The sequence below is a fragment of the Myodes glareolus genome, chromosome 9, assembly GCF_982192425.1.
Source record: "Myodes glareolus chromosome 9, mMyoGla1.1, whole genome shotgun sequence".
Classification (NCBI taxonomy): Eukaryota; Metazoa; Chordata; class Mammalia; order Rodentia; family Cricetidae; genus Myodes; species Myodes glareolus.
Window position 1 is genome coordinate 96169090 of NC_142034.1, and position 16163 is coordinate 96185252.

Here is a 16163-nt window from a genome sequence, read left to right on the forward strand (position 1 = left end):
CAGTATTGTGGAGTGACCCTTATCTTTTGGGGTTCTCGTGGTGGATTCACAGACGGTAGAACGCGGTTCTTCAGCCCTTCTTCAGGGGCCCACCCAGGGACGCCATCTGTTGCCTTTGCACTTTTCTGTGAACACCCGAACCTCGAAATAGGCGAGCACTTTCCTGACTCAAGCCCATGAGAACGGATTAATATCCTAAAGGGTTAAAACAGACACACGCACAAGAGACCGGGCTCATCTACCAAGGAGCAAGTGGCAAATGGCAGCTTTATTAAGCATAAGTCAGGCATATATACTGTGGGGCAGAAAGACACCTGCTCCCCATCAGGAACAAGGAAAGAGAAAAATCAGGGGGCCGCACCCAAGGTCAGAGAGCAGCTGAACAGAGAAAAGAGGAACCTTTCTTTCTCTGACCCGGGAACCTTGCCTGTGGCGAGAACCTTGCTTGGAGGTGGAATTGCCACAACAGTAGAGGGAGAGTTCTCTCTAAGCTACACCCTTGGGCTGTAGGTGAAATTATCATAACAGGAGAGGGCGAGTTTTCTCTATGCACACCCTCAAGCTGGTGCAGTGGAACCAGGAAGCAGAATGGTCCTGTATAGCGCCTCGGGAAAAATGGGGAACGACCTGTGTACCTACAGAAGTGCTCTCCTGTGCCCATGTCTTGTAGACTACTTCCCACTTTCTCTTCTATCAGGTTCAAAGTGGTCATATTGATGTTGATGTCTTTCATCCATTTGGACTTGAGTTTTGTGCATGGTGATAGATATGGATCTATTTTCATTCTTCTACAGGTTGGCATTCAGTTATGCCAGCACCATTTGTTAAAGATGCTTTCTTTCTTCCACTGTATAATTTTAGCTCTTTTGTCGAAAATCAGGTGTTCATAGGTTTATGGATTAAGATTTGGGTCTTTGATTCGATTCCATTGGTCAACATCTCTGTTTTTTTGCCAATACCAAGCAGTTTTCAGTACTGTAGCTCAGTAATAGAGTTTGAAGTCAGGGATGGTATAGCCTCCGGAAGTACTTTTATTGTATAGGATTGTTTTCGGTATCCTGTTTTTTTTTTTTTTGTTTTGCCATATAAACTTGACTATTGTTCTCTCAAGGTCTGTGAAGAATTTTGCTGAGATTTTGATGGGGATTGTATTGAATCTATAGACTGCTTTTGGTAAAATTGCCATTTTTACTATGTTGATCCTCCCAATCCAAGAGCATGGGAGATTTTTCCATTTTCTTGTATCCTCTTCAATTTCTTTCTTCAAAACCTTAAAGTTCTTGTCAAATAGATCTTTCACTTCCTTGGTTAGAGTTACCCCAAGATACTTTATGTTATTTGTGGCTCTCGTGAAAGGTGATGTTTCTCTGATTTCCCTGTCTGTATCTTTGTTCTTTGTGTATAGGAGGGCAACTGATTTTTTGGAGTTGATCTTGTATCCTGCCACAGTACTAAAGGTGTTGATCAGCTGTAGGAGTCCTTTGGTAGAGTTTTTGGGGTCGCTTATGTATCACATGCAAATAATGAAAGCTTGACTGTTTCCTTTCCAATTCGAATCCCCTTGATCTCTTTATGCTGTCTTATTGCTATTGCTAGAACTTCAAGCACTATACTGAAGAGGTATTGAGAGAGTAGACAGCCTTGTCTTGTTCCAGATTTTAGTCGTATGGCTTTGAATTTCTCTCCATTTAATTTATGTTAGCTATTGTCTTGCTGTATATTGCCTTTATCATATTTAGGAATGAACCTTGTATCCCTGATCTCTCCAAGACCTTTATCATAGAGGGGTGTTGGATTTTGGTAAATGCCTTTTCAGCATCTAATGAAATGATCACATGATTTTTTTTCTCCTGTTTATTTATATGATGGATTATGTTGATAGATTTTCGTATGTTGAACCAGCCCTGCCTCTTGGGGATGAAGCCTAATTGATCATAATGTATAATTTTTTGGATGTGTTCTTGGATTCTGTTTGCGAGTATTTTATTGAGAATTTTTGCATCAATGTTCATGAGTGAGACTGGTTTGTAATTCTCTTTCTTGGTTAAGTCTTTGTGTGGTTTGGGTATCAGGGTGTCTGTAGCTTCATAAAAGGAGTTAGACAATGATTCTTCTGTTTCTATTTTGTGAAACACATTAAGGAGTATAGGTATTAATTCTACTTGGAAGATCTGATAGAATTCTGCATTGAAACCATCTGGGCCAGGGCTTTTTTGGTAGGGAGGTTTCTGATGACAGCTTCTATTTCCTCACAACTTACAGGTCTGTTTAAACTGCTCACCTGGTCTTGACTTAATTTTGGTAAATTGTATTTATCTAAAAAGTGTCCATTTCTTCCACATTTACCAATTTTGTGGGATACAGGCTTTTGTAGTAAGATCTAGTGATTCTCTGAATTTCCTCTGTGTCTGTGATTAAGTCTCCCTTTTCATTTCTGATTTTGTTAATTTGCATGTTCTCTCTCTGACATTTGATTAGTTAGGATAGGGGTTTTTCAATCTTGTTGATTTTCTCCAGGAACCAGCTTTCTGTTTCATTGATTCTTTGGATTGTTTTCTGTATTTCAATTTTGTTGATTTCAGCCCTCAGTTTATTTCCAGTCTTTTACTCCTCCTGGTGAGTCTGCTTCTTTTTTTTCTAGAGCTTTCAGGTGTGCTGTTAAGTCACTAACGTGTGCTTTCTCCATTTTCTTTATGTGGGCATTTAGTTCTATGAACTTTCCTCTTAGCACTGCTTTCATAGTGTCTCATAGGTTTGGGTATGTTGTGTCTTTATTTTCGTTGAATTCAAGGAAGACTTTAATTTCTCTCTTTATTTCTTCCTTGACCCAGGGATGGTTCAGTAGCTGACTGTTCAGTTTCCATGAATTTGTAGGCTTTCTGGGGTTAGAATTATTGTTGAATTTTAACTTTATTCCATCGTGATCTGATAGTACACAGGTGATTACTACAATTTCTTTACATCTATGGATGTTTACTTTGTTACCAATTCTGTGATCAATTTTTGAGAAGGTTCCATGAGATGCTGAGAAGAATGTATATTCTTTTCTGTTTGGGTGGAATGTTCTATAGATGTCTGTTAGGTCCATTTGGTTCATTACATCTGTTAGTTCTCTTATTTCTCTGTTATGCTTCTGTCTGGTTGACCTGTCCATTGGTGAGAGAGGAGTGTTAAAATCACCCACTATTAGAGTGTGGGGTTTGATGTATTTTCTGAGTTCTAGTAATGTTTCTTTTACATATGTGGGTGCTTTTATATTAGGCGCGTAGATATTCAGGATTGAGACTTCCTCCTGATGAACTGTTCCTGATATGAGTATAAAGTGTCCATCTCCATCTCTTCTGATTGATTTTAGTTTGAAATCTATTTAGTTAGATATTAGTATAGCCACACCCTCTTGTTTCTTTGGTCCATTTGATTGGAAAACCTTTTCCCAACCCTTTACTCTGAGGTAGTGTCTGTCTTTGTGTTTGAGGTGTGTTTCTTGTAGGCAGCAGACTGTTGGATCCTGATTACGTATCCATTCTCTTAACCTGTGCCTTTTTATAGGTGAGTTGAGTCCAGTGATATTAAGCGATATTAATGACTAGTGGTTGTTGAATCCGGTTATTTTTCCTGGTGCTATTGTTTGTGTGTTTCCCTTCTTTGAGTTGTGCTGGTGGAGGGTTGTCAGATGCTTGTGTTATTATGAGTGTTGTTGTATTCCTTGGTTTGTGGTTTTCCTTCTAGTATTTTCTGTAGGGCTGGGTTTGTGACTACGTATTGTTTAAGTCTGTTTTTGTCCTGGAATATCTTGTTTTCTCCATAGATGGTAAATGCAAGCTTTGCTGGGAATAGTAGTCTGGGCTTGCATCCTTGGTCTCTTAGTTTCTGCAGCACATCTATCCAAGACCTTCTGGCTTTCATGGTTTCCATTGAGAAGTCAGGTGTAATTCTGATAGGTTTCCCTTCATATGTTACTTAACCTTTTTCCCTTGCAGCTCTTAATATTTGTTCTTTATTCCGTATGTTTTGAGTTTTGATTATTATATGGCAAGAGGATTTTCCTTTTGATCCAGTCTATTTGGTGTTCTATATGCTTCTTGTACCTTCATAGGAATATTCTTCTTTAGATTCGGAAAGTTTTCTTCAATAATTTTGGTGAATATATTTTCTGGGCCTTTGAGCTGTCAATCTTCTCCTTCTTCTATACCTATTATTCTTAGGTTTGGCTTTTTCACAGTGTCCCAGATTTCCTGGATGTTTTGTGTTAAGAATTTGTTGGATTTGTTTTGTTCTTTAATCAGTGAGTTTATTTCTTCTACAGTATCTTCAGTGTCTGAGATTCTTTCTTTTATCTCTTGTATTCTGTTGGTAATACTTGTCTCTGCAGTTCCTATTCGTTTACCTAGATTTTCCATATCCAGCCTTCCCTCGGTTTGTGGTTTCTTCATTACCTCCATTTCAATTTTCAAGTCTTGAACTGTTTCCCTTACCTGTTTGATTGCTTTTTCTGGATTTCTTGTTTTTCTTGGCTATCTTTGAGAGATTTATTCATTTCATCTACGTTTTCATTTGTTATCTCCATTTCTTTACGGCAGATTTTCACCTCCTGTTTAAGTTCCTCTATTATTTTCATATAGTTCCACTTAGAGTCGATTTCTTCTATTTCTTCTGGAGTAGGGTGTTCAATTCTTCTGGTTTCGTGATCCCTGGATTCTGGTGATGTCATGATGCCTTACAGGTTGTTGGAGGAATTCTTATGTTGGCGCCTGCCCATCTCTTCCTTCAAATGGATCCCGGAGAGTCTTGGTGTCTTGGTTCAGTTTTTGCTGTGACTGACTTTCTGGGTGGATCTCTTCAGTGCAGGAGCAGGAACTGTTTCTGTCCTTCTAGATGGTACTCCTCAGCACCCTCTGGATGGAACTCCTCATCACAGACACAAGGAAAGCCCTCGGGATGAAACTCCTCAACACTGCAATAGGGATATCCCTCTGGATGGAACTCCTCAGCACTGAAATAGGGATAGCTGGTATTCTGTTAGACCCTGCACTTTTCTGTGGATAACCACACCCGATCCAGGTGCGAGCCTTCCCGAACTCGGGCCCACGAGAATGGACGACTGTCCTGAGGGTTTAAAAAGACACACACAAAAAAGATACCTTTGCTCATTTACCAAGAGTAAATGGCTACTTTATTAAACTCAAATCGGGTATTTATACCAGTGGGCACCCGGGATCAAAAGGGCAAGGCCTCCTCCCATCCAGGAGCAGGAAGTGGATTAAAGGCCCCGGCGCCTCAGGCAGAATCAGCTGGGAGGGGCCAGGCGTGTGGAGCCCACTGCTAGAACCTTGAATAGAGGTGGAATCACCATAACAAAGAGAGCCAGGTTCTTGCTAAGCTATCCCCTCAAGCCAGTGCTAGTGCAGAATCTCCAGGGAGCTGGAGGTCACAAGGCCCTGTGAATCATCAGGAGAAGGGAAAAAGACCTTGGTACCTACAGTATTCCAAGGACACAGGAGACAAAAGGGCAACCATGGGGGCAGGGCAGAGTCGAGTGGAACACATAAGACCCTGCAGTAGAAGCTGGGCAGGGGGACTGTGCTCTCTACCAGGACAGTCCACCCCGGATAGCACAGACTCACCCCCGTGTTCATCTTCTTGACCAACAAGGTCACTCACATCTACCTAAGATTAGAGAAATGAGTTTGAAATTTCTTCAAAAATTGTGTGTCCTAGGATGATGTACAGAAGACCCTTGTCGATGAATAGAATATATTTATCTTGGATCAATTGGAGGAGAAACAGAAACCAAACCCATCACTCATATTACAACTTCTTCAGCTGTTCTAATATAATTCTGCACATTGAATTACTTCTCTATTTGCTTACCTTTTCTACCTAATATTTCTATTATATGTTTGTTTTCCACAAAATCTTTCAGGGACTTGTTTACTTTACTTGTTCAAGTATTCTGTCTGGATGTATGTATATGCACCTGTACCTGGAATTACAGGTTGTTGTTAGCCACCATCTGTGTTTAGGAGATGAATCCAGATCTTCTGCAAGAACAACAAGTGCTGTAACCATGGAGACACCTCTCCAGCCCACATCTGACATTTTGACTGCAGTGAGATCTGACACTGTAAGAGCAGCTGAGCCCGGAAGACTGAATGAAACCCGGGCTTTGTTCAAATGCAAGGCCTTGGGTGTGCTGAGCACTCTACCTAGGACTTACATTCCAGCCCACTGTTATAATTATCCTTTCAAAATACTGGTTTCTCCTCCCCTCCCTCTCTGTTGGATTTGCTGTACATTGCATGTTGCCCTTCCCTTAGTCACTTGATTACCAGGATTGCAGTCTTATGCCAGGACACTTTGGTTTTTGACTTAAAAAATGTGTAATGATCCATACCTATAGTCCCAGGACTCAAAAGGCAAACACAGAAGTATTAAGAGCCTTTTCCAGCCTCAGTTATATCATGATTGAGGCCACTTCTGCTGCACGAGTTCCCATTACAAAACGTTTGCACAATGTTAACAATGTAATCCAGGTCTGGGATTTCTCATATATTTTGTTGTGGGCCATGCCTTTATCAGCTGGGCCAACTCTCCAGCTCTAGTGTGTAATTTCTCAGGCACTGCTGCTGTTAGTTTTTACAGTAAACTGACACATAGACCTCTCTGCTGCACTGCCCTGTATAACGTCTCCACATCTGTTGTGGCTTCTGACAAATATTTTCCTTTCTTGACCCTTGACCTTTTATTTGGCCACATAAGTTACAAAGGGAAGATGTGCTTTGAGTTCTGTCATTCTGCCTGCTGATTCTCCCCAAATGTGAATCTAGGGAGCCTACTCCCTAGAGGCAGACCCTGCCTGCTGAGACTCAAGAGGAACACAAGAGGGAGTATGAGAGGTAGCAGGGGATGCCAAGTCCTGGTGACACAGGTGACAAGCAGGCCAATGAACAGGAGAGGATAGAAGTAATCGCTTTGGAAACCCAAAATGGCTGTGCTCCTCAAGGATGGTTACGACATAAAAATTACAGATTTCAGTCTATTTGGTTTTGAGATATGGTCTTTCTATAGAACTCACACTGTTACTGAATTCATCATCGTCTATGTGTATTTTGTGTGAGTTTGTGTGTGTAGACAGAGTCTCCTGTGACTAAGTCTGACTCCTCTATGTGGCTGAGGCTGGCTTTGAAAACCTGATCCTCCTTCCTCCACCTTCCAAGTGTTGAGCTTATAGAATTTTCCACCGTGCCTCTCTTATACAGAAAACTTCTTCTTTTGTTAAACTTAAAAACAACCTTTAAGTGTATGAGTGGATTCCCTGCTACATGTCTGTGTACCTCGTGCATGTCTAGTGTCTGCAGAGGCCAGAAGAGAGCATTGGAATCCCTGGGATTAGATTTATGAACGATTGTGAGCCACCATGCGGGTGAGCCATCACCGGTGGGTGCTAAGATTCGAACCTGGTGCCTGTGAGAGAGCAGGAAGAGTTCTTAATTCCTGAGCCATCTCTCCAGCCCTGACAAAAATTCTTAAAGAATCCATGGGTCTCAAGAACTTTACCTAATAGAACCCCCTTTTTACCAGTTTGTTAATAGATTCTTCATTGGTTTCTATTTCTCATTTTCTATAAAATGGAAAAAAAACATATTACTTGCCCCACTACCCTTTTAGAAACTGATTAATAGCATATGAATTGCATGTGCACGGGGCATGATCTCTAGGTGATATCTACCCGGATACAGATGACTAAGCAGAGTGAAGGACAGAATATGACTTAATACACAGGCTCTGCATGGTGGACAAGACCTCAGACAAAGTCAAGAGTCATGAGACATTTAATACAATTTGTTTCAGTTAGTCATGTGTCACAACTCCTTGAGGGGACTTCCCTTCTCACTAAGCAGAGCGTGAGGATTTGGGACTCTAAGGAAGGAGGTCAGATGCTTCCCAAAGTCAGACAACAGGGAGCAGTGGATTAGAAAGTGTGCACAGCTCCGTGAAATTCAGAAGCTTATTAACTTTCTATTTTATTTTATTTGTATTCTTTTGGAGACATGATCTCACTATGTATTTCTGGCTGCCCAGAACTCACTATGTAGAACAATCTGGTCTGTAAATCACAGAAATCTATCTGCCTCTGCTTCCCAGGTGCTGGGATTAAATTTGTAAATCACAATGTACTTGTCTTAGTTTCTTTTCTATTGCCATGTGGAGACACCATGACCAAGACAACTTATAAAAGAAGGCACTTAATTGGAAGGTTGTTTATGATGTCAGATGGCGAGTCCATGACCATCACGGTGGGTAGCCTGGCAGCGGGTGGGAGGCATGACACTGGAGCCGCAGCTGAGAGCTTACATCTGATCCATAAACTGGAGGCAGAGGGCAAAAGACTGAAACTAGTGTGACACACGTGTGACACACTTCCTTCAAAGACCACACCTCCTCATCTTTCCCAAAACAGTTCACCAACCAGGAGCCACATGTTCAAATATGAGCCAATAGGTATAAGTCACTCAAACCAATACAGTGTGTGTATGTGTGTGTGTGCTGCACACCAGGAAGCTACAGAGCACTTGTGGATGTCAGAGAACAACCTGCTAGAGCCAGTTGGGTCATGTGGGTCATTGGGGATCAGCTGAGGTCATCACGCTTGCTGGTTAGTGCCCATAACTGTGCTATCTCACAGGCTCTTGAAGTCAGTATCTTATTCTCATATGGCTTCACATTCTCAACAGTGATATTAACGGGAACTGGGTGTATGGTAAGAATATGCTGGATTCTGATGTTGTCTGTAGCAGAAGTGTGTTCATTTAGTTACTCTCAATATTCTACCATTTTCAGTGTTGTTTAAGTCCTGAGGAAGAGAAGCAGGTGATAGTTTTTATTGTTAGTGTTGGACCCCAAAGACACCAAGTAGGAGAAAGGACAAATTGCTCTCTGCTTGTCTCTAATGAGGCTCTCAGGGACTATAGCCCTCGTGGTCATGGAAGTTCCTCTGAAGAGCTTGTTCTGTGACTCCCCAGATGTCCTTCTGCTCCTGAGGGCTGAGCCCAGGCTCCAGAGCATCCTGCATACAGCCTAACAACACCAGTGACATTTCTCCTCCTTCAGAACGACAATTTCTAGCCAAGTAAAAAATGTGAATCAAGCCCAGCACTTCTGGTGACATCGAGGACTGCCATCTGCTCTCAATGTCAGGTCTGTTGGACTTTATCTTGCATATTGGAGCTGAAACCTTCTAGGGACACCCCTTCCTCTTAAATGGAGCCACATAAGCAGTTCTCAGCTCACAGACCATTCTTTATAATCACCCATTATAACCAGTGCCTGTCTTGCCAGGTTCTGGCATTCTGGCTGTTGGGAGTCCAGGATGGCCAAGTGTCTGACCTTAGTTCTACAAGTTCATCCTTTCTGCCTTAGTTCTACAAGTTCAGCTCAGGGCACCTAGCCAAGAAGTCGTGGTCTAGAACTCCGAGGTGAGCTCTGTATGAGTCTAGAGAGCAGCACACTGTGATTATCAGTCTGGGGGTGGCTTTGGATGAGGCCAAATTTTGTCCACAGAGAAACCAGAAATATGTAATTTGTTCAGATTGGAGAGGATGGAGAATCCATGTTTCCTCCAAAACCACATTATTAATGACAGTGATGATGTCTATAATACTGGGTGTAAATGCTTGTGGCCTGTTAGCATTTAGGGCAATCATCTGGATGTGTATGTGTGCTTTGGTGGTTTTATATCTTTTTGTCAATATAGATTCATTGTACAAAGTAATGGTTTTATCATGGCAGTTTTACACATGTGTAAAATATAATTTGATCCCATACAAATCTTCTCATCCTTCCTGTCTTTGGCTTTCCCTCTGTTTTCCTTGTTCCTGGAAGTGAGTCCCTTTCTACTTCAATGTTTTTATTATTTTTATGCATTGGTTACTAAAAATAATGTCATTTAATTAAAATTCAAAAAGTTGATACAGTCTCTCTGTATCTTGTCTGTCCTGAGAGTCTTGTCATTTTGGTTGTGAGCCTGGTCTTTACACTGAGCCATCCCTCCAGCTGCTGAGACTCTCTATGTAGATATTCTTTATGTATGAGGCTGGCCTTAAAATCACAGAGATCCTCTTGTCTCCTCCTCTGGAGTAGTGGGATTATAGATGTGTTCCATCATGCCTGAGCATGTTCCTTTTTCGCCTTTTATTTCTCATTTGAAAAGAAACGTAGCCAGGTGGTAGGGGGCACTAGGGAAGCAGACGCAGAAAGATCTGTATGAGTTTGAGGCCAGCCTGGTCTACAGACCAGGTTCCAGAACAGCCGGAGCTACACAGAGAAACACTGTCTTGTCAAAAACCAAAAACAACAAACAAACAAAAAGAAAAGTAGTTTTCTTTGTTGTTTTTGTTTTCCTGAGTCTGGCATGTTAACACTTAACATGTTAATACAATTTCCATCCATGCCTCTTCAAATATTGCATTTGAAACCAAAACACTACAACACACACACACACACACACACACACACACACACACACACACTCACCATAATTATTTTGACCCTTATTCCACTGATAGACTTCTAAACGAAATTGCATGCAGTTAAGGCTGTCCTCATACTGGCCACGTAGCTGACTACCTTGAACTCTTGATCTTCCTGCCTCCGCATTCTGAACACTGAGATTCAAGGCAATTAATACCACTTCCTTCCGTCCTAACTCTGCTAGAACTTTTATGTCTGTAATTTATTTTTATTTATTTAGAGAGTGTTTCTTTGTGTAGCCATGTAGATTGTCTATGATCTGGTTCTATAGATCAAGCTGGCCTTGAACTCAGAGATCTGCTGAGTTTGCCTTCCAACTGCTGGGATTAAAAATGGGTAACAGCACCCTCCAGGATATGTCTGTAATTTTTATAAATCACACTATTGTTTTATTTTATGAAATTGGAAAGATGGCTCAGTGTTTAAGAGCACTGGCTATTCGTCCATCAGCCCAGCACCCATAGGGTAGCTCTTAACTGTCTTTAACTTCAGTTCCTGGGTATTGGAAATCCTCACACACACATTTATGCAGAAAAAACACCAATGAACTTGAAATAAAAAAATTTTCAAAATTACACTTTAAAAAACAATAGCTGGTCAGGCATTGTGATCATTTCACCCATGAACTCGGTAGGCAGGGTCAGGAGGAGTGTAAATTCAAGGTCACTCTTGTCAACAAAGGGAGACCCTATCTCAAAGATCCAAAGGAAATGCAATGGCAGAAAGTGCAAGCAGCACACATGGCTGACCAGAACCTCACTGCCATGAGCTGTTCAGCATCCTTCCTGAGACACCACACACAATCCATCCAAAAACCTGCACACTGTGTCAATAAAGAGGTAAAGTCACTTCAGGGAACTAAATGTTCGCGCTTTGGCAAAACCCTCTAATTCTAGTGTCTATTCTTCACCAGCATTCACACGTTTGAGGATTTAATCACCTTTGCCTGCTCATAGTTCAATGGAAGGCAGCAACCAGTCTAGTGTCTCTGAGTTCCTCCTCCTGGGACTCTCCAGGGATCCCCAGCAGCAGCGGCTCCTCTTCCTGCTCTTCCTCACCATGTACCTGGCCACTGTCCTGGGGAACCTGCTCATCATCCTGGCCATAGGCACAGACTCCCGCCTGCACACCCCCATGTACTTCTTCCTCAGCAACCTGTCCTTCGTGGATGTCTGCTTCTCCTCCACCACTGTCCCCAAGGTGCTGGCCATGCACACACTCGGGACTCAGGCCATTTCCTTCTCTGGGTGTCTCACACAGATGTATTTTCTTTACGTGTTTGCTGTCATGGACAATTTCTTGCTGGCTGTTATGGCCTATGACCGTTTTGTGGCCATCTGCCACCCTTTATACTACACAACAAAGATGACCCAAAAAGTCTGTGTCCTGATGGTGGCAGGATCATGGGTTATAGCCACTTCTAGTGTCCTATTACACATCCTGCTCATTGCTCAGCACTCATTCTGTGGAGACAATGCTGTCCACCACTTTTTCTGTGACCTGACTCCCCTCCTGAAACTGTCCTGCTCAGATACACATGTCAATGAGCTGCTCATTCTTACAGTGGGAACTTTCATTATGATCATCCCTTTTGTCTGTATCCTGATCTCCTATATCCACATCACATCTGCTGTCTTGAGAGTCTCATCCTCAAGGGGAAGATGGAAAGCCTTCTCCACATGTGGCTCCCACCTGGCTGTGGTCTTCCTCTTCTATGGCACCATCATCGCTGTGTATTTCAACCCCGCATCTGCACATTCATCTGAGAAGGACACGGCAGCCACCGTGCTGTACACAGTGGTGACCCCCATGCTGAACCCGTTCATCTACAGCCTGAGGAACAGGGACCTGAAAGGGGCTCTCTACAAAGTGGTCCACAGAAGGACCTTTTCTGTTTAACCAGAAGATTTGTACTGTTTCGGGTCATGTTTCAGAGTTGAGCACAATTCAGCAACTGAATTGTGTTAGGCTAAGTTAAAACACAATTGTTTCTTTCTTGTTAGGGGACTCTGATTCAACAGTTGCCATAATTGAGTTACCAAATAATGGGACTCCACTTTGCCTTGTTTTGTTTGTTCAAGGGATGAACTCCGGTCTGAGCCCATGCTAAGAAAGATGTCTACTCTGTACTATATTCTGCATCCATTCATACTGACTTTAAAACTATTCTATGTGCCCTTCAACTTGTTAATTTTGTCTGTCCATCTGTCGGCTTCCTGCTCATATATTTGGTGTATGTCTGTGAATGAGTGAACAGACGACAGAAGTCATTCTTGGGTGTCATTTCTTAGGAACCATACACCTTACTTTTGTGTGACAATGTCACTCATGGGACCTTAGGCTCATGAATTAGTCTGGATTGGCTGGCCTCTGCGTCCCTGGAATCCTCTAGTTTTCATGCCAAGCACTGGAATTACAAATTCCCTCAACTGTGTCCTGTTTTTGCATTGGTTCTGAGGGTTTTCCTCAGTCCCTCACACTTAGAAGGCAAGCACCTTATAGACTGAACCATCTCCCAGTTAAAAAAAGATGTATTTGTGAGCCAAGATTGGTTCTGTATGCAGCGGCAGGTGGATCTCAGTGACTTCGAGACCAGTTTGGTCTATAGAGAATCCCGGAGCAATCAATGCTACATAGTGAAACCTTGCCCCAAGAACCAACAAGTAAAAAAATGCTTAAATTTGTTTTTATTTAAATGTGGTTTTTTGGTGTATGTGTGTATGAGCGTACGTGTGTGTGTGCACATGCATGTTACAGTATGTAAGGTGGGGATCTAGAGCAACTTTCAGGAGTGAATTATCTCTTTTGAATTGTGGGATCCAGGAACCAACTCACAGACAAGACTGTGGCAAGTGTCTTTCTCCCCTGGGCCATCCCACCTTCTCCTAAGAGAAGTCCTTGTTTAAGAGTCTGTAGGAAGATGTGGTAACACATGCATTTGAACACTGTGATCACCTAGGAACCTACTGTAGTGTGAAATCTCCATACAGAACAGGTAAGGGAGCTCTGGAGGGTGGGGTGACATGGAGATGAAGAAAACATCTGAGTTGTCTCCAATGAGCAGTGTCCTTATGTGTCCCTCATGATAGTCTTTCTGGAGGTTGGTCCACAAAAGGTCCTCTGTGAAATGTGACTGCTACCTTCAGGAAAAGCTTTTAGAGCAGACAGGGCTTCAGACTCCCAGGGATGAGCTGAACAAACTCTGGACCCTTTAGGGGAATTCTGATTGGCTGTATGTAACCTTGGAGTGTGCATGAATTTATGTGTGGCATGTGGTCAGGAAACCTACATTCATTGCTCCCTCTGCTTAGAACCACTGCCAGGTCTCTTCCTAATCCCTTGTGAACCAAGCTCTTCTTCTCTGCGACGTTTCTTCTTTTGTGTTCTTTCATCTCGATTATTCTTGGAGTTATTCATTTTCCCCTTAAGACTTTCTTCAGCTGATGAGTTGCCCTCCTCCTTGTCCTTGAGCAAAGGCAACAATCAGCTTTAGAGAGAAGAGGAGAAACAGCAGGGGAAAGGCCAAGGGATGAAAGAGTCTGGCCTGAGCTTTAGTTTGCTTTCATGCTGAGGACAGCTCAGATGGCCGTGTTGGCACACACTCCACTTCTGAGCTTCATCTGCCCTCTCCCAGCTCCTGAGAATGTTCACTGAATGATCTTCTGTAGAAAATGAAGACCTCTTAATGAGCAAAGGGCAAATGGTGCTGTAAAGTCCCAGAGCCAAGTTGCCTGTCCTTGTGTTTCTTCTCATTGTGTTCTTCTTCTTCTTTTTTTCCCCTGGTTTCATACCTGTCTTTTATTAAGTGTTGGGGAATCTCTAGGGTATATTCCCAAGAGTGGAATTGCTGGGTCCTGAGGTAGGTTGACTCCCAGTTTCCTGAGAAACCGCCACACTGATTTCCACAGTGGCTGCATAAGTTTGCATTCCCACCAACAATGGATGAGTGTTCCCCTCACTCTACATCCTCTCCAGCATAGTTTATCATTGGTGTTTTTGAGTTTAGCTATTCTGACAGGTGTGATATGGTATCTCAGAGTTGTTTTGATTTGCTTTTCCCTGGTCGCTAAGGAGGTTGAGCATGATCTTAAGTGTCTTTTGGCCATTCGAACTTCTTCTGTTGAGTATTCTCTGTTCAGTTCAGTACCCCCATTTTTTAATTGGGTTAATTAGAGTTTTAGTGTCTAGTTTCTTGAGTTCTTTGTATATTTTGGAGATCAGACCTTTGTCTGATGAGGGGTTGGTGAAGATCTTCTCCCAATCAGTAGGTTGCCTTTTTGTCTTAATGACAGTGTCTTTGCTTTATAGAAGCTTCTCAGTTTCAGGAGGTCCCACTTATTCATTGTTGCTCTTATTGTCTGTGCTACTAGGGTTCTACCTAGGAAGTGCTCTCCTGTGCCCATGTCTTGTAGACTACTTCCCACTTTCTCTTCTATCAGGTTCAATGTGGTCAGATTAATGTTGATGTCTTTAATCCATTTGGACTTGAGTTTTGTGCATGGTGATAGATATGGATCTATTTTCATTCTTCTACAGGTTGACATCCAGTTATGCCAGCACCATTTGTTAAAGATGCTTTCTTTCTTCCACTGTATAATTTTAGCTCTTTTGTCAAAAATCAGGTGTTCATAGGTTTGTGGATTAAGATCTGGGTCTTTGATTCGATTCCATTGGTCAACATCTCTGTTTTTGTGCCAATACCAAGCAGTTTTCAGTACTGTAGCTCTGTAATAGAGTTTGAAGTCAGGGATGGTAAAGCCTCCAGAAGTACTTTTATTGTATAAGATTATTTTGGCTATCCTGTTTTTTTTGTTTTGCCATATAAACTTGATTATTGTTCTCTCAAGGTCTGTGAAGAATTTCGGTGGGATTTTGATGGGGATTGCCTTGAATCTATAGACTGCTTTTGTTGAAATTGACATTTTTACTATGTTGATCCTCCCAATCCAAGAGCATAGGAGATTTTTCCATTTTCTTGTATCCTCTTCAACTTCTTTCTTCAAAACCTTAAAGTTTTTGTCAAATAGATCTTTTACTTCCTTGGTTTGATTTACCCCAAGATACTTTATGCTATTTGTGGCTATTGTGAAAGGTGATGTTTCTCTGATTTCCCTGTCTGTATCTTTGTTCTTTGTGTATAGGAAGGCAACTGATTTTTTGGAGTTAATCTTGTATCCTGTCACAGTACTAAAGGTGTTGATCAGCTGTAGGAGTCCTTTGGTAGAGTTTTTGGGGTCGCTTATGTACACTATCATATCATCTGCAAATAATAAAAGTTTGATTTATTCATTTCATCTACTTTTTTGTTTGTTATCTCCATTTCTTTATGGCAGATTTTCACCTCCTGTTTAAGTTCCTCTATTATTTTCATATAGTTCCACTTGGAGTCGATTTCTTCTATTTCTTCTGGAGTAGGGTGTTCAATTCTTCTAGTTTGGTGATCCCTGGATTCTGGTGATGTCATGTTGCCTTTCAGGTTGTTGGAGGAATTCTTGCATTGGTGCCTGCCCATCTCTTCCTTTAAATGGATCCCCGAGAGTCTTGGTGTCTTGGTTCAGTTTTTGCTGTGACTGACTCTCTGGGTGGATCTCTTCAGTACAGGAGCAGGAACTGTTTCTGTCCCTCTAGATGGT

At 42.0% G+C, this 16163-nt stretch overlaps 1 protein-coding gene across 1 annotated transcript; it reads left to right on the forward strand.

The window, feature by feature from the left end:
• Positions 1-11490: 11490 nt before the first annotated feature.
• LOC146892839 (olfactory receptor 1f45-like) lies at positions 11491-12429 on the forward strand. Its single transcript, XM_085694669.1, has one exon. The coding sequence runs from the start codon at positions 11491-11493 to the stop codon at positions 12427-12429; it is 939 nt and encodes a 312-aa protein (XP_085550795.1).
• Positions 12430-16163: the final 3734 nt, after the last annotated feature.

What these genes read in the sequence shown, in the direction of transcription:
- LOC146892839 (XM_085694669.1), top strand. Translation starts at nt 11,491, where the DNA reads ATGGAAGGCAGCAACCAGTCTAGTGTCTCTGAGTTCCTCCTCCTGGGA.